Genomic DNA, 26,172 nt, shown 5'->3' with positions numbered 1-26,172 from the left:
GGGCAGGGGAGGGGGCTGGGGTGGGGGATTCCCCGGAATTCGTCGTCATTAATCACCGCCCCTGGGGGCGGGAGGGACGGGAACGCCGTCCCGGAGCCGCGGGGACCCTCCGGTGCGAAGGGAGCGGGGTAGGGAAGGAGGGAAGCGGGCGAGCAGGAGTGGAAACAAGGGAGGCAGGGGACGGTGAAGAGGGGGCAGAAAAGGATGCAGGGGAAGCAGGGTGGGTGCAGGGGTGGTAGCAAGGAGAGTAAAGAGAGGGCAGAGTGGAGCAGGGTGGGTGTGGGAAGAGCAAAATTGGGTGCAGGGAGAACAAAAGTGAGGGTAGGGGGAGCAGGGTGGGTGCAGGGGGGACAGAAGCGGGTGAAGAGGGGGCAGAGTGGGTGCAGGGGAAGAAGAGGTGAATTAAGAGGGGGCAGAAGTGGGTGCGGGGGGAGCAGGGTGGGTGCAGGGAGAGCTGTGTGGATACACAGGTGGGAGCAGGGTGAGTGAAGAGGGGGCAGAGTAGGGTGAGTAAGGTGTGTGCTGGGTGCATGGGTGGGTGCAGGAGGAGCAGTGTGGGTGCCAGGCCAGGGGAGCTGGGAGGTTCAGGGCTTATGCAGGGCAGAGGAGCTGGGGTGCAGGCAGAGAAGAGCTGGGGAGGGGACAAGAGTGGCACATGCTGGCAGGACAGAGGCAGGGCTGCTGCTCACTGGGGTCCCCAGATGTGCAGCACGTGGATGGAGGTGCAGGGATGCCAGACTGGAGCTTGCCAGCTCTGTCACCATGCCTGGCTCCTGCCTGCAGCCCTGCCTTGCTTCGTGGCAGGAAACAGGCAGGGGGGGAGGCCAGGTCAGGGTACCCTGCAGGACCTGGGCCACCCCGGGGCTCCACATAGTGCTGTAGGGGGGGACACAAATGGGAGGGAGTGAGACCCTTCCGGGGGGTGCTGTGCAGGAGACACCCAGTTCTGCTCTGGGGCACCCCAGCCTCTGCCTTTCTGGAGGTCCAGAGGAAATCTGGGTGCTGGGGATGGACTGAACCCATCCATGATGGAATGCTGGGGCTTGCCCTGTGTGCTTTGGATGGGTGTGGAGCTGAGGGGGGAATCCATCACTGGATGGGGACCACACTGACCCCAATCCATGGCTGAGCATCAGCTCCATGCTGGTGGCTTTGCTGGCAGTGCCCCAGCATGGACCAGTGCCCACCAGTGTCTGCCCCACTGCTGCCTGACCTTTATCCCTTGCAGGCAGCCGTGCTGGCCCCAGGCTGCTGCTGTGGGCACCATGAGAGGTCTCTGGGCCCTCACGCTTGTGGGGCTCATCAGTGCCTGTGAGGGGAAGGAGCTGCCAGCAGCAGAAGGTAAGCGGCACCGGGAGTGAGAGCTTGGGGGTCTGCATGGCAGCAGCCCCCTCCTTGCTTGTCCCACGGCAGGGACGGGCACAGTTAGCACCAGAGATCACGGGGCAGAGGTGACCAGGGGACACTGTGAGCCGTGCTCTGCCCACGCTGTGCCAGGACCACACGCAGGGGCATGCTGGTGGCCAGAGCAGTGGCTGTGGACATCATCTTGCTGCTGAGTTCTGCCTATCCTGGCTCTGGGGCTTTGCTCAGCATCCCGTGCAGGCAGGGGGCCAGGGAGAGAGGAGCGAGCCCCGCCGCGGGGAGCCAGCCCGGGGTCACCCCCGCAGCAGCCTAGCCCCACACCCAGGCTGTGATCACGGAGCCAGGGGGCTTGGCCTTGCTCCGGCCGCCGGGTGCCTGCTGCCAGCTGGCAGCGATGGTGGCACTGTCCAGGAGCTGGGTGGGAGCAGAGGTTGCTCTGTGGGTGAGCCAGGACCGCTCCGGGCGGTGCCAAGGATGCTCAGAGCTCCTGAGGGGGGTTTTGGCTTCTGCCTGCGAGGTGAGAAGAGGTTGGGCCACGGTGGAGAGCTTGGGGCTGCCCCCATGCAGCTGGGGACAAGGGGATGATGACTGAGCCGTGGGGGTCTCTGTGGGGGTCTCCCGTGGCTGTGGGGCCGTTGCGTGTGGGTCCCAGCACAGAGCTGGCCGCAGCTCAGGGTGAGCTGGAGGCGGCTGGTGGGGAGGAGCTGCTGGCAGCCCAGCCGTGGTTGCATCAGTCTTCAGGGGGGTGGAGCGACGGCTCCTCCCGAGGGGGGCCCAGGGGCTACCCATCTTTGCCCATGTGCGTGGGACCCCACGGTGGGCACCCATGCCCACTGCTCTTCATGGCACGGCCTCCTGGCTCCTGACCCTTCATTAGGGAGGTGGGAGTTGAGGGGTGAGGTTTTTCCTTAAGGAGAGCACTGGGGGGGTGGGAAAGGCTTCAAAGCAGATCGTGCCCAGGATGGTTTGGACCTTGCTGTCCACCCCCTGCCCTGCTGTGGATGATCTCACTGCCGGCGGGAGGGAGCTGACTTGTGCCTGTGGGGATGGCCCCAGAACCACAGCCCCCACTGCTGCAGAGGGTCCTGGGGATGAGGGACACCTCCCTGTGCTGCTGCTGGCCCTGTGCAAGCGAGTGGCCCTCCTGGGGGAGAAGCATCACGGTGGGACTGGGCTCTTGGGTAGAGCTGAGCAGTGGTGGGCAGTGAGCTGCCCCCCAGGAATGGGCTGGGGAAGAGGTGAGTGAATCATCCAGGGTCAGCCCTGCTCCAGGGCTGGTGTGCATGGAGACAAAAAAAAAGTCCCTCTTTCCATACCCCCTTGTTTCTTCCTTGCTCTCACACTTCCCAACATCTGGAGGAGGTGGATTGATGCTGCTGGAGCAATCATAGATCAGCGTGGTGTCAAACAGCACCAGCAGCCCCAGGAGCACAGCTTGACATGGCATTTCCTGCACCTCAGCCTCTCACTGAGCCTTGGCTGGGCCCTCACACTTGTCCCTGAGGACCACCAGACCTGAGGATGTCACCAGGCTGGGAGAGGAAGGCCAGCAGGCAGCTCTGGGGCTCAGCTGCTCGCCTTGGGTGTCCGTGGCACCCATCCGAGTCTCCTGATGCTGCTTCCAGCCACGGGGCTGTTTTGAGGCAAAGCAGGCAGCACATGGGAAAAGCTTTTTTCACCTGGTGAACTTGCTGCTGGAGGTGGCTGGGGCCAGCTCTGAGCTCACCTCTGCTCCCTTCCAAACTTCCTTTCTCCTGGTGGGCTCTTGGCAAGGAACCAGAGCTGCCGTGGGAGCAGAGATTGCTGGATCTGTGCTGCCCCACAGCTGCCAGCCCAGCTCAGTGTGCCAGGGAGGCTGAAGCAAGCTCCTGACATCACCCTGAGAACCACCAGGGCTTGAGGGGCTCTGCATGGTCCAACCCTGCTGGTGCAACCACCCCATGCCCTTGGGGACACCGTGGTGCTGGTTTGCCTTGCAGGGGAGCCATGCCCACAGCTCTGGGATGAAGATCTGGTTGAGGACAAGTATAAGAACATCACAGGTAAGGAAAGAGGGGGTCCCCATGCAGCCCCAACTCCCCAGAGGCGGTCTCTGTGCCCTGCCTGGAGATCATCAGCCCCATGCCAGGTTGGGTCTCACCCCCTCTGCTCTGTCCTGCAGGTTTTAACCTGATCAAACGTTTTGACCTGCTGCAGATCTCCTCCATCAAGAAAATCCGCAACCCGAGGGGACCAGTGGTGCTGAGGCTGGGTGCTGTGCCACTGGTCCAGCCCACGCAGTGAGTGTGGGTAGCTGATGGGGTGGCCTTTGGTGGCCAAAGCACTGCTGGCCACCATCCCCATGGCTTTTAATGGGGAAGTCTTTGTCCTTTTGTCTCTTCTCACACGCAACAAGTGACAGGACAAGAGGGAATGGCCTCAAGTTGTGCCAGGGGAGGGTTAGCTTGGGGATTAGGACAAAATTTCTTCACAGAAAGGGTTGCCAGGCACTGGAAGAGGCTGCCCTGAGAGGTGGTGGAGTCACCATCCCTGGAGGTGCTTAAAAGACAGGTGGATAGATTCTTAGAATGGCTTGAGTTGGAAGGGACCTTAAAGCTCATCCAGTCCCAACCCCCTGCCGTGGGCAGGGACACCTCCCACCAGCCCAGGTTGCTCAAGGCCTCATCCAGCCTGGTTTTAAACACTCCCAGGAATGAGGCATCCACAACTTCTCTGGGCAACGCATTCCAGTGTCTCACCACTCTCTTGCTGAAGATTTTCTTCCTAATGTCTGACCTAAATGTCCCCTGCTCTAGTTTCAAACCACTGCCCCTTGTCCTATCACCATAGGTCCTTATCAAAAGTCCCTCTCCAGTTCTCCTGTAGCCCCCTTCAGGTGCTGGATGTGATGCTGAGGGCTGTGGTTTAGTGGTGGTGGCTCAGCAGCAGCAGTGGGATGGTGAGCTCTGGGCGACTGCTTGGACTTGATGATCTCCAAGGTCTCTTCCAACCTCAACACCTCCCTGGTTCTGTGGTTGAAGTCATGCTGGAGAGGTCAGGCAGCTCCAGGTCACCCTTGGGGACACAGAGGTGCTGGGAGGGGGCTGCCCCAAACCACCTTTCCTCCTAGAAAGTAAATCATGAGCTGCAGCAGCTCGGCTGGGTCCCGGCCAGCCCTTACGTAACCACAGCTCTGTGGCTGCTCTGTGGCTGCTCTGGCTGCTGGCCTCAGCTTGGCAGGAGCTCACCAGGGTCTAGACAAGCTCCAAATGCTGCACAGCTCCAAGCAGGCACTGCTGGGTTTGTTGGGGCTCTGGGGTTCTGCTGGGGGAAGGCACACAGAGAACCAGCCCTTGGCCACGCTGTCTCCAGCACGTCCTGCCCAGCTGTGCCCAAGGGGTAGGAGCTGGCAGGGATGCTGCAGCGTGGCAAGGTGGGAGCAGGTCCATGTCCTCAGGAGCTGTTCCTGGAGGAAGCTGCTGTGGTTTGCACCAGCCCTGCTGTGTCCCCACGTTGCTCTGGGGCTGGCACACAGCTGCACTGGGCATGGGGCTCTCCGGATGGGGATGGAGACCCAGCCTTGGCTCCTGACCTGGGCAGCCAAGTCCTTAGATGGCTCTGAGATGGCAGATGCCCCAGGCTGGTGTTGCTCTTGGCGGGGTGCCTGTGGCAGCCCAAAGCCAGCCCTGGAATGTCCTCAGCATGGGGTTGGTCCTGGCTGCCAGGTTGCAAGCTCCAGATGGGCACCCATGGGTGCCCCTCCAACCTAGCTCCGCTCCTCACTGCCCAGCAAGGAAGAACAACCCTGTGCCCCTTGGAGAGCAGAGGGGACCACTGGGTCTGGCCTGCTCTCCATGCCTTGGTCCAGCTCCAGAGCAGTGGCTTGGAAACTCTCTGGTGTGGTGGAGCTGAGGCTGGGAGCAGAGCAGAGCCTGCAGCAAATCTTTCCAGTGGCTGAGTGTGGGCAAGCTGGGCACAGTCCCACTGGGGAACAGCCCAGTTGCCATGCTGCCCACTGTGTGAGGGGCACCAGGCTGCTGGTGGGAGGTGGGTGGGATGAGAGCATCCATCCCATGGAGCCTGTGGGAGTCAGGGATGCATTTCCCAGCTGCCCAGGGACAAAACTGGATGTCTGGTGATGGTTCCCCTGCCAAGGATGTGAGCTGGAGGTGATAGGGCAGAGATGGGGACAGTGGTTGGAGGTGGCTGGGGCAGGCTGGGCTTGGTCCCCTCCACCAAGTGTGCATCCAGCTGGCCAAGGATGGATCCCCATGAGGGATGTGTGGCTGAGCTTTGGGGGCACAGTCAGAGCTCCCCAAGCTGTGCCAGGATGGGTAGAAGTGTCTGTGCCATCTGCCTCACGCTCAGCTCCCAGGCCAATAAGTGCTGCAGCCACAGCCTGCGTGTCCAGCTGAGGCAGGAACAGCTCCAGAGCCAGGCTGGATCCACCCCCTGATGGCATTTGTGGTGGGACAGACCCCAGCAGCTCCCATGGGGGCTGTTGGAATGATGCTGCCAGGAGGTGCCATCCGGGGGGGGGGGGGTGGGGGGGCTTGTTGGGGCCACTGCTGCTGCCAGCCTCGGTGGAGCTGGGTGCAGGGTCTGGTTGCTCCTGCTGCCTGTCCCCACAGGCAGGTGTTTCCCCACGGGCTGCCCCCTGCCTTCACCCTCATCTTCACCTTGCTGCTGAAGAAGAACAGCACCGGGGAGCAGTGGTATCTCTTCCAGGTCACCGACCGGCAAGGCTACCCCCAGGTACCACCCGGGGCTGCGGGGCTGCACTGGCACCAAGGGGCACAGCCAGGAGCTGGCCCCAAGCACGGTGTTCTCCCCTCTCTGCCCAGCTCTCCCTGGCCGTGCATGGCCCTGAGAAGAGCCTGGAGTTCCAGGGCAGGGCGCTGGGCACCGGCTTCGTCAGCGCTGTCTTCGCGGGCAAGGCTGTGGCGTCCCTCTTCGACGGGCGGTGGCACAAGGTGGTGGTGGCCCTGCAGGGCCATGCCATCTCCATCCACCTCGACTGTGCCTCCATCCTCTCCAAGCCGTTGGCACCTTGGAGGGCGCTGGTCCCAGAGGGCAACACCTTCCTGGGGCTGAATGCCGTGCGTGGCACCCCGGTCAGGGTGAGTGCCCCACTGGGGTGGGACCTGTCCCTGCCTACCCCTGACCCCCTGCCCTGTCCCTTCCTGTGGTGGAGGACCTGTCCCTGCCTACCCCTGAGCCCCTGCCCTGTCCCCCTCCTGTGGTGGAGGACCTGTCCCTGCCTACCCCTGACCCCCTGCCCTGTCCCCCTCCTGTGGTGCAGGACTTGCCCCTGCTGTGGTGCAGGACTTGTCTGTGCTGTGGAGCAGGACCAGTCCCTGCCTACCCCTGACCCCCTGCCCTGTCCCTTCCTGTGGAGCAGGACCTGTCCCTTCCTGTGGTGCAGGACCTGTCCCTTCCTGTGGAGCAGGACCTGTCCCTGCCTACCCCTGACCCCTTGCCCTGTCCCTTCCTGTGGTGCAGGACCTGTCCCTGCCTACCCGTGACCCCGGCCCTGTCCCTTCCTGTGGTGCAGGACCTGTCCCTGCCTACCCCTGAGCCCCTGCCCTGTCCCTTCCTGTGGTGCAGGACCTGTCCCTGCCTACCCCTGAGCCCCTGCCCTGTCCCTTCCTGTGGAGCAGGACCTGTCCCTGCCTACCCCTGACCCCTTGCCCTGTCCCTGCTGCAGTTTGACCTCCAGCAAGCTCAGATCTACTGTGACGCAGAGCTGGCCAGGCAAGAAGGGTGCTGTGAGATCTCAACCAGTGGGGTAAGTCCCTCCCTAAACCCCCACTCCAGCCCCACTCAGGTCATGGCATCACCCTGCACAGTCAGGGTCTTCCCCAGAGGGGAAACTGAGGCACAGTGAGGGCAGGTCTCCTGTGGGTCACTGTGGTGGCTGGGGGTAGAGGGCAGCTCTCTGCCAGCCCTGGGATGTCTCTCTAGATACCCAAACTAAACCTTGTTTTCAGGGGAGGTTCAGGTTGGGTATTAGGAAAAAAATTCTTCACCCAAAGGGTCAGCAGGCACTGGCACAGGCTGCACAGGGAGGTGGTGGGGTCCCCATCCCTGGAAGGGTTCAAAAGCTGTTTGGATGAGGAGCTGAGGGCCCCCAGAGTGCCACAGTGACTACCAGATCCAGCCCCAGAGTGCCACAGTGACTACCAGACCCTGCCCCAGTGTGCCAGTGACCACCAGACCCTGCCCCAGAGTGCCACAGTGACTACCAGACCCTGCCCCAGAGTGCCACAGTGACCACCAGACCCAGCCCCAGAGTGCCACAGTGACCACCATACCCTGCCCCAGAGTGCCAGTGACCACCAGACCCTGCCCCAGAGTGCCACAGTGACCACCAGACTCTGCCCCAGTGTGCCACAGTGACCACCAGACCCAGCCCCAGTGTCCAGCCACCAGACCCCCAGACCTGCCCAGGTGCCAGTGACCACCAGACCCTGCCACCAGGACCCTGCCCCAGTGTGCCAGTGACCACAACCCGCCCCAGGTGCCAGACCACCAGACCTGCCACAGTGACCACCAGACTCTGCCCCAGAGTGCCAGTGACCACCAGACCCAGCCCCAGAGTGCCACAGTGACCACTAGCCCCTGCCGCAGGTCTTTCCCAACCAGGCAGCTCCATGACTCTCAATGCCTGGGGCATCGTGGGGCCTGGTGCAGGATTCATCCCTCCTGCATCCCCCCTGGCTGCTCAGGCAGGGCTGGGGCTCCCAGCTGTCACCCCAGCAGCCCCCCAGCGCCTCCCACCTCTCCCAGCAGTGCCTTCCTGAAGCGCCCAAGACCCGGCGGCAGGCGGAGCTGCTGCAGAGCAGTAACCTGATCGAGCTCTCCCCGCAGCCCGAGGGCAGGCTCTACACTCGCTGCTTCTGCCTGGAGGAGCCGCTGGGCATGGTGAGCTCCAGCACCCCTCCAGCGTCCCTCTGGCAGCATGGCACAGGGTCCTCACCCTGGCGAAGGGCTCCATCCTGGATGGGGATGGCTCCTAGCCCCGTGGGGTGGGCAGCTCTTGGCGGCTGTGATGGGTTCCTGGCACTGCCAAGCGAGCAGTCACCTTGCTTCAGCCCCCGGAAAAGTCCTGCCTCGCATTTGCCATCGTGCCAGGCTCGGTGCCAGGGGAGGGAGGGGAGCTGGGCACAGCCAGATGCTGAGGACTGAGGGAGGGGATGGCTCCTGCAGCCCCACTGCCCATCTGCACCAGCAGAGCCACCAGCTTGGGGCTGAGCCTGAGGCTGGTGGCACCCATGGGTGCCCAAAGCAGGATAACCCAGGAAGCATGGAGGGGTGGCACCCATGGGTGCCCAAGGCAGGATAACCCAGAGTGCATGGAGGGGTGGCACCCATGGGTGTCCTTGGCAGGATAACCCAGGGTGCATGGAGGGGTGGCACCCATGGGCGTCCCTGGCAGGATAACCCAGGGTGCATGGAGGGGTGGCACCCATGGGTGCCCAAGGCAGGATAACCCAGGGTGCATGGAGGGGTGGCACCCATGGGTGCCCAAGGCAGGATAACCCAGGGTGCATGGAGGGGTGGCACCCATGGGTTCACAGGCAGGATAACCCAGGGTGCATGGAGGGGTGGCACCCATGGGTGTCCCTGGCAGGATAACCCAGGGTGCATGGAGGGGTGGCACCCATGGGTGTCCTTGGCAGGATAACCCAGGGTGCATGGAGGGGTGGCACCCATGGGTGTCCCTGGCAGGATAACCCAGGGTGCATGGAGGGGTGGCACCCATGGGTGCCCAAGGCAGGATAACCCAGGGTGCATGGGGGGGTGGCACCCATGGGTGTCCCTGGCAGGATAACCCAGGGTGCATGGAGGGGTGGCACCCATGGGCGTCCCTGGCAGGAGAGCTAACCCAGAGGTGCACAGGCAGGGGGCACCCATGGGTGCTCTTCTCTCCACAGGAACCAGTGAAGAAGTCCGGGGGAACTGGCCTGAAGGGAGACCATGGGGAGAAGGTGAGAAGAGGTGGGGAAGGAGCCCAGCTGCCCCAGGCCTGGCACGCTTGGCACCCCAGCAGTGGCAGGGCTGTGCTGGGAGCCCCTTCTGCCCCCTGGGCTGGCTCTGTCCCTGCTGCACTCCGGAAGCTGCTGCCGCAGGGACGCCCACGGAAGCTGCAGCTCTGCTCCCCCCAGCAGGAACTGCGGCTGCTGCTGGAGCCGTCCCAGCCGCGGCCAAGAGCCTCTTTGTTCCCTCCCAGCCTCTCCGGAGCGCTGCCAGCAGCTGGGAAGCGTCTCCAGAGCATCCCCTGTCCCATCCCTGCATGGCTCTGGCCGCACCCTGCTGGCATCCTGCTGGGCATCCCTGGGTGCCCACAGGTTCCAGCAGCCTGACCTGGGGGGCGTGGGGGCTATGAGCCTGCCTGGCTCTTCTTGCCACCCTCTGCTCCATGTCACTTCTGTGCAGGGTGACAGGGTCCCCCCAGGCAGCTGGGGACCTCCAGTGAGGGGGTGAGGTGTGGGGCAAGGAGATGGGACCCCGGGAGGGGGGCATGGAGGGGAGCTGTACTCAGCCCTGCTGGCACCAGCACCTGGGCATGAGGTTTGGGTAGCCTCCTCCGACTCCAGTCCCGTGGGAACGTGCTGGAGCAGAACTGGTTTGGCCTGGAGGAGCTGTGGTCAAGCCACAAAGCCACAGGGACAGCTGGGTGCCAGGCCAGGGCCCTCCTCTTCTGCCCAAGGACATGCCCAGGGGGAAAACGTTCTCCTGGCTTTCCCTTCCTCCACCCTGGGCATCCCCCTGTGCCCACATGGGCACCCCGAGGCTGGTGGGAGACGTGCTGCTAGGCAAGCCCCATGGCTTTGAGGTGCCCAGGGGAGTGGGGCAGCGGCCGTGGGGTTGTGGGTGCCAGGGGCAGTGCTGCAGCTGGTGCAAGCTGCCAACCCTGTCTCTTCCAGTGCCCGCCCTGCTCAACGCAGATGCCCTCAGCCAACGTGAGTGTGCCACTGGGCAGCCCTGGTTGGTGCTGCTGGGGGGAGATGGGGACCCAGCCACTGCCAGGCTGAGCTGGGAGCTTGGGGTGGCAAAAGCCACCAAGGTGCTGGGTTGGGGGGTGCCCCCCCACTGCTTTGTCATCACCATCAGCCCCCCAGGACCTGCAGCTCCTCCTGGCCTGGGCTCCAGTAACATCTGGCTGGGAGGAAGGTGCCTGATCCCTTCCAGATGTGGCTCTGTTCCTATGGCAACCTCTGGCTGGAGGCATGGGGCTGATGGCAAGGAGGGGGGGGGAGGGGGTGGTGTGGTTTTTGGGACCCCGTGTGCCCCGTGGAGCTCCCAGGGTGACCCCTGGGGACAGGGTGCTGGGAGGATGAGGATGAGGATGGAGCTCTCTGCTGCTGCTGCCTGGGGCAGGGTCCCCTTGCAGGTCTCTGGGTGCTGGGGGTCACTTCTCTCCCCTCTCCACAGGTCACACTCGGCCCCCCCGGCCCAAAGGTAGGTTTGCCACCCCCTCAGGGACACACAGAGCCCAGCTGCAGCAGGAATGTGCCCAGGCAGCCCCTCAGCTGTGCCCAGGGCACCCTTGCCTGGGAGCTGTGGGCACACACATGGGCACGGGGGACGCCCATGGCCCCTTCTTGTCACCTCCCCTCTGCTGCAGGGCGGGAAGGGGGAGCGTGGTCTGCCTGGCACCGCTGGTGGCAAGGGGGAGAAAGGCCAACGTGTGAGTGTCCCCTGCCCTGTCCTGCCCTGGAGGGGCTCCCTGCGAGGGTCCCCAGTGCCTGGGGGTCCTGCTGCCCCCAAGGACCCCCACCCCTGCCCATGCCCAGTGTGGGCAGAGCCCCTGAGCCGTCTGTCCCCTCCCGCAGGGTGCTGACTGTGTGCGATCCCACCCTGGTGGCCCCATAGAGGTGAGACCCCCCCAGCCCTCCCTGTCCCCCCCTCAGCCCTCCCTGTCACCCCCCCCAGCCCTCCCTGTCACCCCCCAGCCCTCCCTGTCCCCCCCCAGCCCTCCCTGTCACCCCCCCCCAGCCCTCCCTGTCCCCCCCCCAGCCCTCCCTGTCCCCCCCCAGCCCTCCCTGTCACCCCCCCAGCCCTCCCTGTCCCCCTCCCCTCCTGTCACCCCCCCAGCCCTCCCTGTCCCCCCCTCAGCCCTCCCTGTCACCCCCCCCCAGCCCTCCCTGTCACCCCCCCCAGCCCTCCCTGTCCCCCCATCAGCCCTCCCTGTCACCCCCCCCAGCCCTCCCTGTCCCCCCCAGCCCTCCCTGTCACCCCCCCCAGCCCTCCCTGTTCCCCCCCAGCCCTCCCTGTCACCCCCCCAGCCCTCCCTGTCCCCCCCTCAGCCCTCCCTGTCCCCCTCCCAGCCCTCCCTGTCACCCCCCAGCCCTCCCTGTCACCCCCCCAGCCCTCCCTGTCCCCCCCAGCCCTCCCTGTCCCCCCCCAGCCCTCCCTGTCCCCCCCAGCCCTCCCTGTCACCCCCCCAGCCCTCCCTGTCCCCCCCCCAGCCCTCCCTGTCCCCCCTCCAGCCCTCCCTGTCACCCCCCCAGCTCTCCCTGTCACCCCCTCCAGCCCTCCCTGTCCCCCTCCAGCCCTCCCTGTCCCTCCCTCAGCCCTCCCTGTCCCCCCCCAGCCCTCCCTGTCACCCCCCTCCAGCCCTCCCTGTCCCCCCTCAGCCCTCCCTGTCCCCCCCAGCCCTCCCTGTCCCCCCCTCAGCCCTCCCTGTCACCCCCCCCAGCCCTCCCTGTCCCCCCCAGCCCTCCCTGTCCCCCTCCAGCCCTCCCTGTCCCCCCCCAGCCCTCCCTGTCCCCCTCCAGCCCTCCCTGTCACCCCTCATCCCTCTGTCACCCCTCATCCCTCTGTCACCCCCCCCCCAGCCCTCCCTGGCACCCCCCCCCGCCCCTGCTGCTCACCTCACTCCCTCCTCTTCCTCCCCAGTGTGCCGAGGGGCCGAGGGGTGAGAAGGGGCAGCGTGGGGAAGTGGTGAGTGAGGTCCCACGGGGCACCGGGTGGTGCCCTCAGCCTGTACCTTGTGGGTACCCTGGGCTGGGGCTTGGGGGGACTTGGGCTGGGACCCTGAGGAGAGAGTTCCTGGGGTGGGGGGGGTGGGGAGGGGAAAGGTGCAGTGGGCACCTGAACAAACAGACCCATGGGCACCTACATGAGCTCACCCATGGGCACCTGGGCAAACACACCCATGGGCACCTACATGATCCCACCCATGGGCACCTGAACAAGCACACCCATGGGCACCTGGACAGACACACCCATGGGCACCTACATGAGCTCACCCATGGGCACCTGGGCAAACACACCCATGGGCACCTGGGCAAACACACCATGGGCACCTACATGAGCTCACCCATGGGCACCTGGGCAAACACACCCATGGGCACCTGCATGAGCTCACCCATGGGCACCTGGGCAAACACACCATGGGCACCTACATGATCCCACCCATGGGCACCTGAACAAACACACCCATGGGCACCTACATGAGCTCACCCATGGGCACCTGGGCAAACACACCCATGGGCACCTGGACAGACACACCCATGGGCACCTACATGATCCCACCCATGGGCACCTGGGCAAACACACCCATGGGCACCTACATGAGCTCACCCATGGGCACCTGGACAAACACACCCATGGGCACCTGCTCAGGCACACCCCTGGGCACCTGAACAAGCACACCCATGGGCACCTGCTCAGGCACACCCCTGGGCACCCACTTTTCCCTGCTGTTCCCACACAGGGTCTCCCAGGAGCAGCTGGCACTGATGGGCAGAAGGTAAGTCCAGCCCACCTATGGGTCCTGGCCTTGCAGTGGGGCAACTGCCTCACGGCTCCCAGGGTGGCAGCAGAGGTGCCAGGACCTGCCAGTGCCAACCTGAGAAGCGTGGCAGGTGAGATGGGTGGCACTCAGCTGTTCCACAGGGCCAGAAGGGTGAGAAGGGCGATGGAGGACTGCAGGGCAAGCCAGGGCGCCCGGGTCGTGATGTGAGTAGTGCCAGGTGGCACCTGGGCATCCCTTGGGGCACCCTCTGGGCATCTGGTGGGCATGGGATGGATCCTTCACACTGCCCCCCTCCTGGCAGGGCCGGCCTGGAGAGATTTGTGTGGTGGGCCCCAAGGGCCAGAAGGTAGGTGGGGGCTTGGGGGGTGGATGGGGGCTGGGGTACCTGGTTGGCAGTGCCAATGCTGACAGCCACTCTTGCCTTCCAGGGTGACCCTGGGCTGGTGGGTCCTGAGGGGCTGGCTGGTGAGCCAGGACCCCCAGGGAAGCCAGGATCTCCAGGGATTGGCTTTCCAGGGAAGCCGGTGAGGACCCCTGTGCCGTGGTGCTGTGCCCAGGTGGCATCCCTGGCTGGGCACGTGGTGGCTATGGCTTGGTATCACCACTCGGTGGGGCTGGCCAGCCAAGGTGCTTGGGCAGGGCTGACAATGTCCTCTCTTCCTTTCAGGGTGACCCTGGTGGCCCCCCAGGTCCAAAGGGAGAAAAGGTGAGTTGGGGGCCAAGGGGTCCTGGCCACCCCCTGACCTGCAGTGGGTTGTGCCAGGGATGCCCGACCTGAGCTGGACCCGTGGTGGCTGAATTGGTGCTGGCTTGTGGTGCTGCCACTGGGCAAGCCCTGACTGGGTGGTCCAGGGCTTGGTTGGGGGGCACAGAGGTGCTGGGGGGGGGGCAGAGGGCTGTGGCTGGGCTCAGGCTCTGCCATCTCTGGCTGCAGGGCAGCTCAGGAGCTCCTGGCGCTGGAGGATCGCCTGGCACACCTGTGAGTACCCTTGGGGTACCCATGAGTACCTGTGGGTTCCTTGGCTGGAGTGGGGGTGGGATCCCAGCTCAGGCATGGAGAGGGGTTTGGGGGAGCTGGTGGCATCATCTGGGACTGGCACTGTCCCATGCCATGGCTGGTGGCAGGAGCTGGAAGGTCCTAGGGGGGCACTGCCAGGGCAAACCTTGGCCTCAAGGCTCCCTGAAGCTGCTTCATTCCCTCTCTTCTGCCCACAGGGACCCCCTGGCATGCTGGGGCCGAAAGGTGACAAGGTAGGTGCAGTGGCAGCCTGGTGAAGGGCTGTGCCATGTCTCACCGTGGCATGGCCATGGGCATGGCAGCCCTTGCCAGCACAGCTCCTCCACAGTGCCCATCCCCTGGGCTCGGGGCTGCTGAGGGCATCTCAGGGACCGCCCTGAGGACCCCCAGCCCTGGGACTGTGTCTCACTGTCCCCACGGGCAGGGTGAGCCATGTGAGGTGTGCCCCACGGTCTCCGAGGGGACCCTGGGTGCCATGGGGCTGCCTGGCAAGCCGGGAGCCAGGGGAGCGCCAGGACCGCCCGGCAAGGACGGGGTCTCGGTGAGTCTGAGCCGGGGGGCGTGCAGGGGGCGGGGAGCAGCAGGGGCTTGGCTCAGCACCTCTGACGCTCCCTCCTTGTATCCCCCTCCCCAGGACAGACCTGGCCCCGCAGGACCCAAAGGGGACAGGGTAGGTGACCCGGGGCTGGGCTGGGGATGCCAAGCACCCTCCGGCCCCTGCTGGCACCACCCAGCCCAAGTCCTGCGCTTCCTTCCCAGGGGGATCCTGGCATCCACGGGCTGAAAGGGGAGAAGGTGGGTGTCTGTCCCTCCGTCCCACCCACCCACCCTCTGGGTGGGCAGCCCCTGTGCACCCCTCCCTGAGCTGTGCCCTCTGCTCGCCCTGGCAGGGGGACTCCTGCCTGTCCTGTGATGCCCACGTCCTGGCGGCGCTGCTGCGGGCTCCCAGCGAGGGGCTCGGGGGTGACCCAGCTCTGGTGAGTCTGTGGTGCTGAGCAGCGCCCCCCCCCCAGCCCCCAGGCCAGAGGGGCACCCTTGGCACCCCCTGGGCTGTGTGGGTGCTGGGTGTGTAACCATGGTGGGGTTCAGCAGGGTGAAGCAGGACTGCCCAGGCTGGCTGGCGTCAAGGGTGAGAAGGTGAGTGGCCCCCTATGCCCACCCCCCCCTTTTCTGCACCCCCCAAAGGGAGCAGCCATGGCCCCATGGGGTCAGAGCAGCCTCAGCTGCTTCTGGGGCTTGCCTATGCCCACGCCCATACCCATGCCCATGCCCATGGTGTCTTGCAGGGGGATGGTGGCCAGAAAGGACCCACGGGCAGCCCGGTGAGTGTGGGGGCCTGGGGGGAGGGGGAGGGGAGGGAGGGGGTCCAGGGGCTCAGGGGTGGTGCTGGGAGCCCAGAGAGGGTGCTGGGAGCCCGGGAGCTGGGGGCTGGGGGCTGCAGTCTCACCTCTGCTGTGACCTCTTGGTGCAGGGGCTCCCAGGACACAAGGGGGACCCAGGGGTGCGGGGGCTCAAAGGAGACAAGGTGAGCCCTGCCTTGGGGACCCCCCCCGCCCCGCCCCGGGGACCTTCCCCTGCCCCGGGGACCTCACTCTGCACCGGGGACCTCCGCCTGCCCCGGGGACCTCACTCTGCCCCGAGGACCTCCCCCCTCCGCGGGGATCTCCTCCGGCCCCGGGGACTTCCCTCTGCCCCGGAGACCTCTCCCTGCCCCGGGGACCTCCCCCTGCCCCGGGGACCTCCCTCCGCCCCGGGGATCCCCCTCTCTGCCCCATCCATCAACACCCCCCCCCCCCAAACCTGAGCCCTGGGCCACTCCTTGCGTGGGGAGGGCACCCGCAGCGCCCTGCTCCCTGATGCCACCAGGATGTCCTCTCTGCAGGGTGAGCCCTGTGGGCAGTGCCCTCCCGTGCCACAGGCACTCGAAGGGGCAGCGACAGTGCTGGCTGTGCCAGGGCCACCAGGGGAGAGAGGCCAGGGTGGACCCCCAGGCAAAGTGGTGAGTGCCCCCCCGACCCCCTCCCAGCTCATGGGTGCCCCTTTTTGGGGGTGCTTTGGCCTGAGCCCTTCCTCTGTTCCTCCAGGGCAAACCTGGTGCCACTGGCCAGAAGGGTCAGAAGGTGAGAGGGGCTGGGGGTGGCAGAGGGGCTGGGGGTGGCAGAGGGGGCTGCAACCCCACCCCGGGCTGTGGAGCTGGGAGAGGGCTATGTGCCCCCCCTGCCCTGTGCCAGCCTTGTCCCCTCTCTTTGCCAGGGGGATGCAGGCAGCCCTGGGGATCCGGGCACCCCGGGCATGGCTGGGGTCCCAGGGCTGTCAGGTGAGCCTGGCATCAGGGGTCCAGCTGGTCCCAAAGGCGAGAAGGTGAGACCCCCACGCTCGTGTGGGGACCCAGATCCTGTCACCCTGGTGTCACCCACCCCCCCAAAACCCTCACCCACCCTTCACCCAACCCTGACCTCCTTTCCTGTGCCCCCTCCTCTGCAGGGAGATGCCTGTGTGCCCAGTCCTGCTCCTCATGGGGACATCTCGGACCTGGTTGGCATCCCAGGACAACCTGGGGCCAAAGGGGACCAGGGCCCCCCGGGCATCGGCCAGCCGGGCAGACCCGTGAGTGCCCCCTCCCCACAGTGCCACTGGTGCCCAGCTGAGGGCACAGTGCTGATGCTGCTGTGTTTTAGGGGAAGCCAGGACTGCCCGGGGTTCAGGGGCCCCCTGGACTGAAGGGGCTGCAGGTGAGTGGGGCTGCAGGGGGCATTGGGTGCCACTGGGTGGGCATTGGGGCTGGGCACTGGGTGGGCATTGGGGCCACTCACTGCCCCTCTGTCTCCTCAGGGTGAGCCAGGACCGCAGGGGATTGGCCAGCCAGGACCACAGGTGGGTGTGTGGGGCACCAGTGCTGTGCCATGGCAGGCTGTTCCATGCCATGCCAGGCTGTTCCTTGCCATGCCATGCTGTTCCTTGCTATGCCAGGCTGTTCCTCGCTATGCCACGCTGTGCCAGGTGGCTGTGCCAGCTCTCACAGACTCTGTTTTTGCCAGGGAGAGCCCGGGAGCAGGGGACCACCAGGGGCACCTGTAAGTCACCCATTTGGGGCTGCCCAGCCCAGGGACTTGGGGCAGCCTCCCCCTTCCTGCAGGTGAGGGGCATCGTGCCCCTGCAGCATCGTGCCCCTGACCCCAGCGTGGGAGATGGCAGCAGGGTCCTGCCCAGGCCACCCTGGGGGCACTGCTGTCACCGTGGCAGGCTGGGCAGGGGGCTGCCTGGGGCTGCTGGGGGGGAGCTAATGTCCCCTCCTGTCCCCAGGGCCCTCCCGGACCCCAGGGCCCCCCGGGGATGGCAGCAGAGAGAGGTGCCAAGGTAAGGGAGCATCCCCCAGCCCTCCCTGCCCCCCCTCCCCCCCCACTCCTGCTGTCCTTCCTCTGCAGGGGTCTCCGGGACCCAAAGGTGCCACAGGACCCCCTGGGCCACCAGGAGCCAGTGTCACAGGGCCCCCGGTGAGTCCTGCCCTCCGGGGTGGGCATCTCCACCCTCTCCTGGCCCCTGCTGTGCCATGAGCCGAGCCCAGAGCTGAGCTTCCTCACCCTCCTCTTCCTCACAGGGCCCCGAAGGGCAGCAGGGGCTTCCCGGGGTGCCAGGGTCCAGCGGGCAGCCGGTAGGTACAGAGCAACCTGTGGGTGCCAAGCTGTGCCCCCCTCTGCTGCCCCAGCCGTGGGTGGGGGGCATGGGCTGGGGAGCTGGGTGCCCCCTGCCAACGCCCACCTTTGGTTTTCCTCCTGACAGGGGGAGAAGGGTGCCCAGGGTGAGAAGGTGAGTGGGGGTCTGGGTTGAGCTGTACCCCTGTGCCACCCCTGTGCCACCCTCCCTGCCCTCACCCCTCCTCTCTGCAGGGAGACCCTGGGGAGTGTGCCTGCCCAGCTGGCCCCCGCCAGGACCCCACCTACGCTGGGATGCCAGTAAGCACCACCAGTGCCCACCAGTACCCCCCCAGCTCCCCTTCTCCCCTCCCCACTGAACCCCCTCCCCCCTCTCTGATCCCCAGGGAGCCCCAGGACTGTGGACTGGCATCACCTGGCAGCCACAGCCGGGCCCACAGGTGGGTGCTGCCTGCATTGCACTGCACCCCCAGCCCCCTCACCCCCACTCCCCTCTCCATTTGTGTTTTTGGGTCTTGCAGGGCCCCCCCGGAGCCCCTGGCCCCCCAGGTCCCCCTGGTGCCCCAGGCCGGCAGGTGAGTGCTGGGAGCTGGGTGGTGGGCAAGGGGGCACCAGCCCTGCCCAGCTGCTGCTGTGGGGCTGAAGGATTCTCATTCTCCCTGGCTGCAGGGGATGCCAGGGCACAATGGTTTGCCAGGACTGCCTGGACCAGCTGGAGACTTGGTGGGTAGCAGCGTGCCCATGGGAGTGGCACAGTGGCTGTGCCTGGCACACCACCCTGTGGCCACCCACCCTGCTGCCCCCTCCCCAGCCACTGTCCCCTCCCCTCCTGCATCTCTTCCAGGGGCCGCTGGCAGCCATGGCTGAGAGGAACATGGAGGTGCTGAAGGTGAGAGCGTGGGCATAGGGCACCTTGCTGCCACGGGCCATGCCCAGGGGCCCCTCAGGGTGCCCCTGACTCCCTCTTTCTTCCCAGACCCTCTGCGGGGACTGTGCCCAGCTGCAGGCAGCCTTCGAGGCACCCAGCGGTGCCAAGGGGGAGAAGGGGGATGGGGGCATGCCAGGAGCCCCTGGCAGCGAGAACTGTGCCCGGGTGAGTAGTTGCCCACCTCTGGGAGGGAATCCCAGTGCCCTCTGGGCTTGCTGGGTCCTGGGAGGAAGTGCAGAGATGTTCCCAAGCTCCTGAGGCATCAGCTTGTGTGGCACCCGTGCAAAACAAGGCACTTGCTGGGCTGGGCACGCCCTGGGCACACTCTGGGCACGCTCTGGGCACACTGGTCCTGCCCACCATGCAAGCAGGCACCCATGCATTGCTGCCACCTGACTCCTGGGTTTTCTTCCAGTGCTTTGCCCAGTTCCCAAGAGAGGAGGAGGCTCGGGTGAGTGAACTGTGCCACCTGGCACCCTCTCCCTGCCCCTGCTGCCACCCAGCTGCGACTCCCTGGTGCCCAGGGGTGCTGCAGGGATGGTGCCTGCTGGGGCAGCACCCAGCACCCTCCCTCCACTGTGGGAGCAACAGGGGCTTGGGGGAGCAGTGGCTGCTTGGGTGCAGGCGGGCACTTGGCAGGGCTTGGCAGCGCTGTGGGGGCAGAGCTGGCACCGAGTCCTGATGTGTGCCTATTACCCACAGGGTGACAGCCCTGACCCAGGCTGTGCAGGTGACCCTGGGCTGCCAGGGGCTCCGGGCATCCCTGGTGAGAGAGGCGAGCAGGTGGGTGCCCTCCCTGTCCCTCTTCCTCCTGCCCCCCACTCCCCCCCCCCCCAATGCCAGCCCTTCCTGGGGGCTGTGCCAGGTCCCTCGGTGCCCCTCAGAGCTGGAGTGGCACCAGCTCCTTGTCCCCCACCATGCTGACACCAAACTCACCTCTGCCCAGGGCTCACCTGGACTGCGAGGACCCCCAGGGCCACCCGGGCCCATCGTAAGTACCCCTGCCCGGGCTGGGGGGCTCCCAGGCTGCATGGGCACCACGTTATGGTCCTGAGGGGCTCGGTGCCCCCCACTGCAAGTTGCCAAGGGGTCCTGGCACCCTGCCCCGAGGCCGAGGTGATGGGCAGAGTACCAGGGCCACGGTGAGGAGGAGGTGCAGCACGGCAAGGCTGGAGATGGAGATGAAGGCAGTGCCAGCCTGGAGCCAGAGTGGGATCCCACCTGTGCCAGGCTGTTCCGTGGCACTCCGAGGGCTCAGCCCGGGCTCCTGGGTGCCGTTTCCAGGCTGTGACCTCCCTGTTTCTCCCCTCAGGGCCCTCCAGGCTTTCCTGGACCGCCTGGCACGCCCGGACTGCCCGTAAGGACCCAGCTCCGCTCTGTGCCCTCTGTCGCTGCCGCTTGGTTTGGCTCTGCCCCCTGCCCCTGTCCCCCCACCTGGCAGCAGCTGCAGCCCAGCTGCTCCACTCCATTTCCACCCCATCTTCATCCTGCCATTTCCACCTCCTCCAGCACCAGGCAGAGGGTCTGGGCACAGCTGGGGGTCTGCAGGTCAGGGATGATCCTCCTGAGCTCGGGGAGCTGGCACTCGCTGTGCCCAGTGCCCCATCCTGGACTCCTTCACTGCCATGGGATTCAAGCGTGCCAGGGATGGCCACAACCACCAGGCTGGCTCCACTCGACTGCTCTTGGTGTGCCAGGGAGCTGCTGCCCGGGCTTGGTGCCCACAGCTCATCACAGCTCCCAGGCTGGGTGCACTGGGTGGCACCAGGGGTGCCACTTGTGGGGGCTGGGAGGGTCCTCCTGTGCAGATCGTGCTGCCTGGGCATCTCCTTCCCTGGTCCTTGGCTTGCCCTGGGGTCTGCCAGGCTCCACCACCATCTCCATCTTCATCTCCATCTCAGTCTTCATCTCCATCTCCATCCTCCTGCTCCCACCCGTGCCAGCTCCTAGCGCCAGGTGGTGAGAGGGCTGTGCCAATGGCTCTTGCAGGATCCTGCCCGTGCCAGCCGTGTCCTGCTCCTGTCCCCTCGTCCACTAATGCCACCATAACACCACGGTCTGTGTGGGGCTCTGTGGGGCTCTGTGGGGCTCTGGGGTCGTCGCTCTGCGGTGTGCCAGCGTGTCCTGTCCAGCCTCCTTGGCACCACGTCCCCCCCACTAACCCCTCCCCCCCAGTGCTGCTGGGACACAGAGCCCGGGGGCTCCTGGCTGTGTCACCCGTGCCCATGGTGCCCCTGGGAGGGTGGGGAGGCAGTGGGTGGCACCAGGTAGGAGCTGTGTTCTGAAGCGTGTCCTGGGCAGTGGCTGGGGTGCCAAGAGCTGGGCAACCCCAGTGCTGAGCTTTGCAGGGCACAGGGGGCACAGGCAGCTGTGACCTGTGTCGGTGTAAGTGTACCCAGCCACTCCTGGGCACCGAACCCAGTGCACGTGGCTGGCACCGTGGGTGCAGGGAGCCCAGCTGGATGCCAAGTGAGTCCTGCTTGGTGCCCAGAGAGGTGCTGGGCAGTGGGAGCTGGCAGAGGTCACAGATCCCATGGGCCGTGCCTGGATCCTTGACCCTCCAGGCTCTGCCAGGTGGGCACAGCCCTGGGCAGGGGCTGCAAGAGACCCTCTGCAACTCCTCTCTTCTCCCTCCGAAGGGTCTCCAGGGGGATCGTGGTCCTGCTGGGCTTGCTGGAGCCAAAGGGGAGCCGGTGAGCAGCGTGGGAGGGAGGGGACAGGGGAGACAGTGGTGCCCTGTGGGCTTTGGGCACCTGGCTGGGCATTGCAGGTGGCTCAGCATCGCCCTCTTCCCGCACAGGGACCTCCGGGGCAGCCTGGCTACCCTGGTGCTGCAGGGCCCCCTGGCCTTCCCGTGAGTACTGTGGGGAGCTGGGCAGCATGTGCCAGCCCCCAGCCACCTCCTGGGTCCCCACATCCCTCCTTGGTCCTCACTGCCAGGGCACCAATGGGCACCAGGTGTCACTTCCCTGCAGGGCTGATCCATGTCCCTGCCCCATGCACTCCTGGTGCCACATCCATTGGTGCCCTCTTCGTGCCCCATCTGTCCCTCACCTCCCACCCATGCCCCGTGCCCTGTCCATGCCCAGCATGTCCCTGCTTGCCCCCTGCCCTGCTCAGGGACTTCCTCTCCTTCCTTCCCCAGGGCATCAAAGGTGAGCGAGGCTACGTGGGCCCCCCTGGGGAGAAAGGGGAACTGGTGAGTCCCTGAGGCTGTGCCCCAGGGGCAGAAGGGCTGGGGGCCATCCCAGGCGCCCCCCTTCCCCATGGGGACTGGCACTGGGGTCCTGCCAGCCGCATCCACCTGACTTTGTTCATCCCTTCCCAGGGCCCCCCCGGCCTGGATGGGCTCCCCGGCCCCACGGGGCCAGCGGTAGGTCCCCACTCGGGCTCCTGGGGGGCTGTGGGCGGGAGGGGGGTGGTGGTCCTGATGCCAGGGGTGCCGTGAGGTGCTCCCCACCCACCTCTCCCCCTCTCTCTGCAGGGACCTAGGGGTGAGCGAGGGCTCCCAGGCAGTGCTGGAGAGAAAGGGGAGCAGGTGAGTGAGGGGTCCCTGGGACCCCCCCCGGGGCAGGGTGAGGCTGTTGGGGTCCAGCTCAGCTCTCCTTTCTCTGCAGGGTTTCCAGGGCCAGCCTGGCTTCCCAGGACCACCAGTGAGTATGTGCCAGCAGGGCTGCTGGGAGGGTTGCCCCAGCGTGAGGTGGTGCTCAGCCCTGGCTCTGTGTGCCCACGGGGCTGGGCAGCCAGGCAGGGATAGGGATGGGGAGCTTCTACCAGGGGGGTACAGCCACATCCCATGGGATGAGGTGGGCACAGCAAGCCCCAGTTGGGAGGTGGGGGCACTGTGGGGCTGGGCTCTCCCATGGTGGTGCCCCCTACTCACTCCACACCTCTCTTCTCTTTAGGGGCCCCCAGGCTTCCCGGGGAAGGTTGGTCCTGCTGGGCCACCAGGACCTGCAGCTGAGAAGGTGAATGCCATGGGGGAGTGTCACCAGGATGTGGCTGTGTGGTGGCATCCCCTGGGCTGGTGGTGGCATCCTTTAGGGTGGTGATGGCATCCCCTGGGTTGGTGTTGGCATCCCCTGGGCTGGTGATGACATCCCCTGGGCTGGTGTTGACATCCCCTGGGCTGGTGTTGGCATCCCCTGGGCTGGTGATGACATCCCCTGGGCTGGTGAGGGCATCCCTTGGGCTGGTGTTGGCATCCCTTGAGTTGGTGTTGGCATCCCTTGGGCTGGTGGTGGCATCCCTTGGGCTGGTGAGGGCATCCCCTGGGTTGGTGTTGGCATCCTTTGGGCTGGTGTTGGCATCCCTTGGGCTGGTGAGGGCATCCCTTGGGCTGGTGATGGTATCCCCTGGGTTGGTGTTGGTATCCCCTGGGCTGGTGTTGGCATCCCTTGGGCTGGTGATGGTATCCCCTGGGTTGGTGTTGGTATCCCCTGGGCTGGTGTTGGCATCCCTTGGGCTGGTGTTGGTATCCCCTGGGCTGGTGTTGGTATCCCCTGGGCTGGTGTTGGCATCCCTTGGGCTGGTGCCTGGTTTTGGCCCCTGCTCTTAGGGATGGCTGAGGGGTGCCCAGCCCCAGCACCTCCCATAATCTCCTGTGGCTGTTGTAGGGCAGTGAGGGCATGCGTGGCCCCACAGGAATGCCAGGGCCACCTGGACCCCCTGGACCTCCGGGCATCCAGGTAAGACCTGCCTGTGACAGTGTGTGCCCCATGCCACCCTTGGGGACAGAGGGGACAGGACCTGTTCCCATGGTCAGGGGTACCTGCAGCAGGTCCCTCAGGGATAACCAGAGCCCCTTGGTGCCAACCACCCTGTGACAGCCTCCCCTTGTCCCCACAGGGCCCTGCTGGCTTGGAAGGACTGGATGGCAAGGATGGCAAGCCTGGGCTGCGGGTGAGGCTCTGGGGCTGGGCTGGGTGCTGGCCACCCTGCAACCCTCCTGGGACACCCCCAACCTGTGTCTCTTTCCTTCCAGGGTGACCCTGGCCCCCCTGGGCTCCCAGGGATGATGGGGCCTCCGGTAAGTGCCAGCCTTCCTTGCCACCTCAGCCTGGTGCTCAGTGCCTGGCACGTCCCTGCAGCCAGCACTCTGGGTCCCACCACCCAGTGCTGTGAGCTGGGGTGCCCAGTGCAGACTGGGGTTGGGGTCACCTGCCTTGGTCTGCTGCTGGGGCTGGGACCCCCCCCCACCCAGCTCTTCTGTCCCTCCAGGGCTTCAAGGGGAAGACAGGGCACCCAGGTCTGCCAGGCCCAAAGGTGAGTGGTGGTGGCACTGAGGGACACGTGGTGGTGCCAGCCCCAAGGACCTTGGTCCTGGGTCAGGGTCTCCATCATGTCCCTGCCTCGTTTTAGGGGGACTGTGGCAAACCAGGCCCCCCAGGGAGCACAGGCCGGCCAGGAGCAGAGGTGAGTAGCTGGCTGGGTGGGCATGGGACCCCCAAGCTGGATGTGCCCCCCCTCATCACACTGCCCTCCTCAGGGTGACCCCGGACCCATGGGACCCCAAGGCCGGCAGGGACCCCCGGGGCTCATTGTAAGTTGGATTTGTGCCCCCATGGCACGGCAGGACCCCATCGTGGGGTCTCCTTCCAGGGAGTGAGGGCATCACCCACGACTCCCCCGAAGCTGACCCCCCTCTCTCTGCCCCCAGGGACCCCCAGGCAGCCCAGGGCAGCCAGGACCTCCTGGCATGGCTGGAGTGGTGAGTACAGACCCTGCCCCACCACAGCCCCAGCTGCAGGATGCAGGGGCTGGGTGGGTGCCACAGGGAGTGGGTTTGGGGTCACCATCCCCACCTTATGCTGCCCCCCACGCTCCTGGCTCCCTCCCACCTCCCTGCAGGGGCTGAAGGGTGAGCGTGGCTCAGTGGGCGAGCGAGGTCTGCCAGGGATGCCAGGGCAGCCAGGACCCCCAGGCCACCCAGGACCACCGGTGAGTGCAGCAAGGCACAAGGGGTGGCACAGAGCCCGTGCAGCAGGGACCTCGAGGGTGGCACTGTGCCAGGCACCCTCTCAAACTGCCCCACTTTGATTTTGCAGGGGGAGCAGGGACCGGATGGACCAGTTGGCAAAGAGGTACTGGTGTGGGCTCTGCCACTCTCCTGCCCAGAAGGACACAGGACTGGATTGTGGCATCCTCTGGCTTGACCGTGGCGTCGCCAGGGTGCCCATGGTGGGGACATCTCTGCCATCCTGCTCCTCTGTGTCTCCCCAGGGTCCCCCAGGAAAGGCTGGCATTGCAGGACCCGCTGGCCAGAAGGTGAGGGGAGAGCCTGGCTGTGCTACTGCAGCCATCCTGGCACCCCACATCCATGCCTGGTGCTGGGGGTGCCAGGGCTGAGTCCTTCCTCTCTGCAGGGTGAAGCTGGATCCCCCGGAGAGAGAGGTTACCCCGGGGAGAAGGGCAGAGCTGGCATGCCAGGGGGACCAGGGAAAAGTGGCTCCATGGGCCTCGTGGGGCCGAGGGGACCTGCAGGAGAGAGGGGTCCCCCCGGCTCACCGGGACCCGCGGGCAGCCCCGGGCTGCCAGGCCCCCCTGGGATGATGGTAAGGAGGGGGTGGGCACGCTGGGTGGGACGCCCTGCCCTCCACGGGGCACGGTGGCAGCGCCCCCCTGTGTGTGTCCCCAGGGAGACCTGGTGAATTACGACGAGATCAAGAGGTTCATCCGGCAGGAGCTGAACAAGATGTTTGATGGTAACAGGGGGGTGTGGAGGTGTGGGGACGAGGGCTGGTGGCACCCTGGCATCGCCTCGCCCCTGCCAGTGCTGAGCGTGGCGCTGTGCCCCCGCAGAGCGCATGGCCTACTACACCTCCCGCCTGCAATTCCCGGTGGAGATGGTGGCATCCCCAGGGAGACCTGGACCCCCAGGAAAGGATGGGCTGCCCGGCAGGCCGGGACCCCCCGGCTCCCCGGGGATGCCAGGGCAGATTGGCAGAGAAGGGCGGCAGGGCGTGCCGGGCATGCGGGGTAGGTGCTGCTCCCCAGGGCATTCCTGGTGTGTGTGTCTGTCTGTCTGTCCCCACCCCCGCCATGGTGGTTATGCCAAGGTCTCACCCTTCTCCACCCACCCCTCCTGCAGGTGAGCCGGGTGCCAAAGGAGAGAAGGGTGAGAAGGGCATTGGGCTGATGGGGGACAGTGGCCCCCCGGGACCCCCAGGTGAGCTTCCTCCCTCTGCTTGGCCACCAGGAGTTTGCTGCCAGCCCCACAATCTGCCACCTGCCTGTTGCTCTCCATCTCTTTCTTCCAGGTCCCCAAGGACCACCAGGCTACGGGAAGATGGGTCCCCCAGGCCCTGTGGGACAGCAGGGCATCCCTGGCATCCCTGGCCCCCCGGGTGCCACGGGGCAGCCGGGCAAGACGGGACACTGCAGCCCGGCAGAGTGCCTGGGGGCCGTGCCCCTGGAGCAGCCTCTCTTCCAGCCTAAGAACGTCAAGGGTCCCTTCGGCTGA

The 26,172-nt window shown here is 66.0% G+C and overlaps 1 protein-coding gene across 1 annotated transcript; it reads left to right on the top strand.

Moving 5' to 3' along the window:
- The first annotated feature begins 1,265 nt into the window (after nt 1–1,265).
- COL16A1 (collagen type XVI alpha 1 chain) lies at nt 1,266–26,172 on the top strand. Its single transcript, XM_054395454.1, has 70 exons — nt 1,266–1,341; nt 3,345–3,407; nt 3,527–3,644; nt 5,976–6,099; nt 6,189–6,464; nt 7,052–7,132; nt 8,137–8,268; nt 9,282–9,335; nt 10,275–10,310; nt 10,783–10,809; nt 10,976–11,038; nt 11,184–11,225; nt 12,250–12,294; nt 13,070–13,105; nt 13,252–13,314; nt 13,413–13,457; nt 13,540–13,635; nt 13,779–13,817; nt 14,046–14,090; nt 14,327–14,362; nt 14,554–14,670; nt 14,764–14,799; nt 14,889–14,924; nt 15,020–15,106; nt 15,219–15,266; nt 15,416–15,451; nt 15,601–15,654; nt 16,012–16,128; nt 16,214–16,249; nt 16,383–16,490; nt 16,614–16,736; nt 16,808–16,861; nt 16,962–17,003; nt 17,168–17,203; nt 17,433–17,486; nt 17,555–17,623; nt 17,728–17,781; nt 17,910–17,936; nt 18,017–18,082; nt 18,169–18,222; nt 18,304–18,357; nt 18,452–18,505; nt 18,627–18,671; nt 18,759–18,875; nt 19,126–19,161; nt 19,413–19,493; nt 19,657–19,701; nt 20,023–20,067; nt 21,350–21,403; nt 21,511–21,564; nt 21,856–21,909; nt 22,039–22,083; nt 22,195–22,248; nt 22,328–22,363; nt 22,616–22,678; nt 23,327–23,398; nt 23,559–23,612; nt 23,695–23,739; nt 23,931–23,975; nt 24,072–24,125; nt 24,199–24,252; nt 24,370–24,420; nt 24,561–24,650; nt 24,758–24,793; nt 24,933–24,977; nt 25,076–25,264; nt 25,348–25,414; nt 25,512–25,688; nt 25,801–25,878; nt 25,970–26,172. Exons 1-70 carry the CDS (start codon nt 1,266–1,268, stop codon nt 26,170–26,172), a joined length of 4,848 nt encoding a protein of 1,615 aa, XP_054251429.1.

This window comes from Indicator indicator, chromosome 33, assembly GCF_027791375.1.
Source record: "Indicator indicator isolate 239-I01 chromosome 33, UM_Iind_1.1, whole genome shotgun sequence".
NCBI lineage: Eukaryota > Metazoa > Chordata > Aves > Piciformes > Indicatoridae > Indicator > Indicator indicator.
Note: the sequence above shows the minus strand (reverse complement) of the source record. Positions and strands in the feature narration are given on the sequence as shown.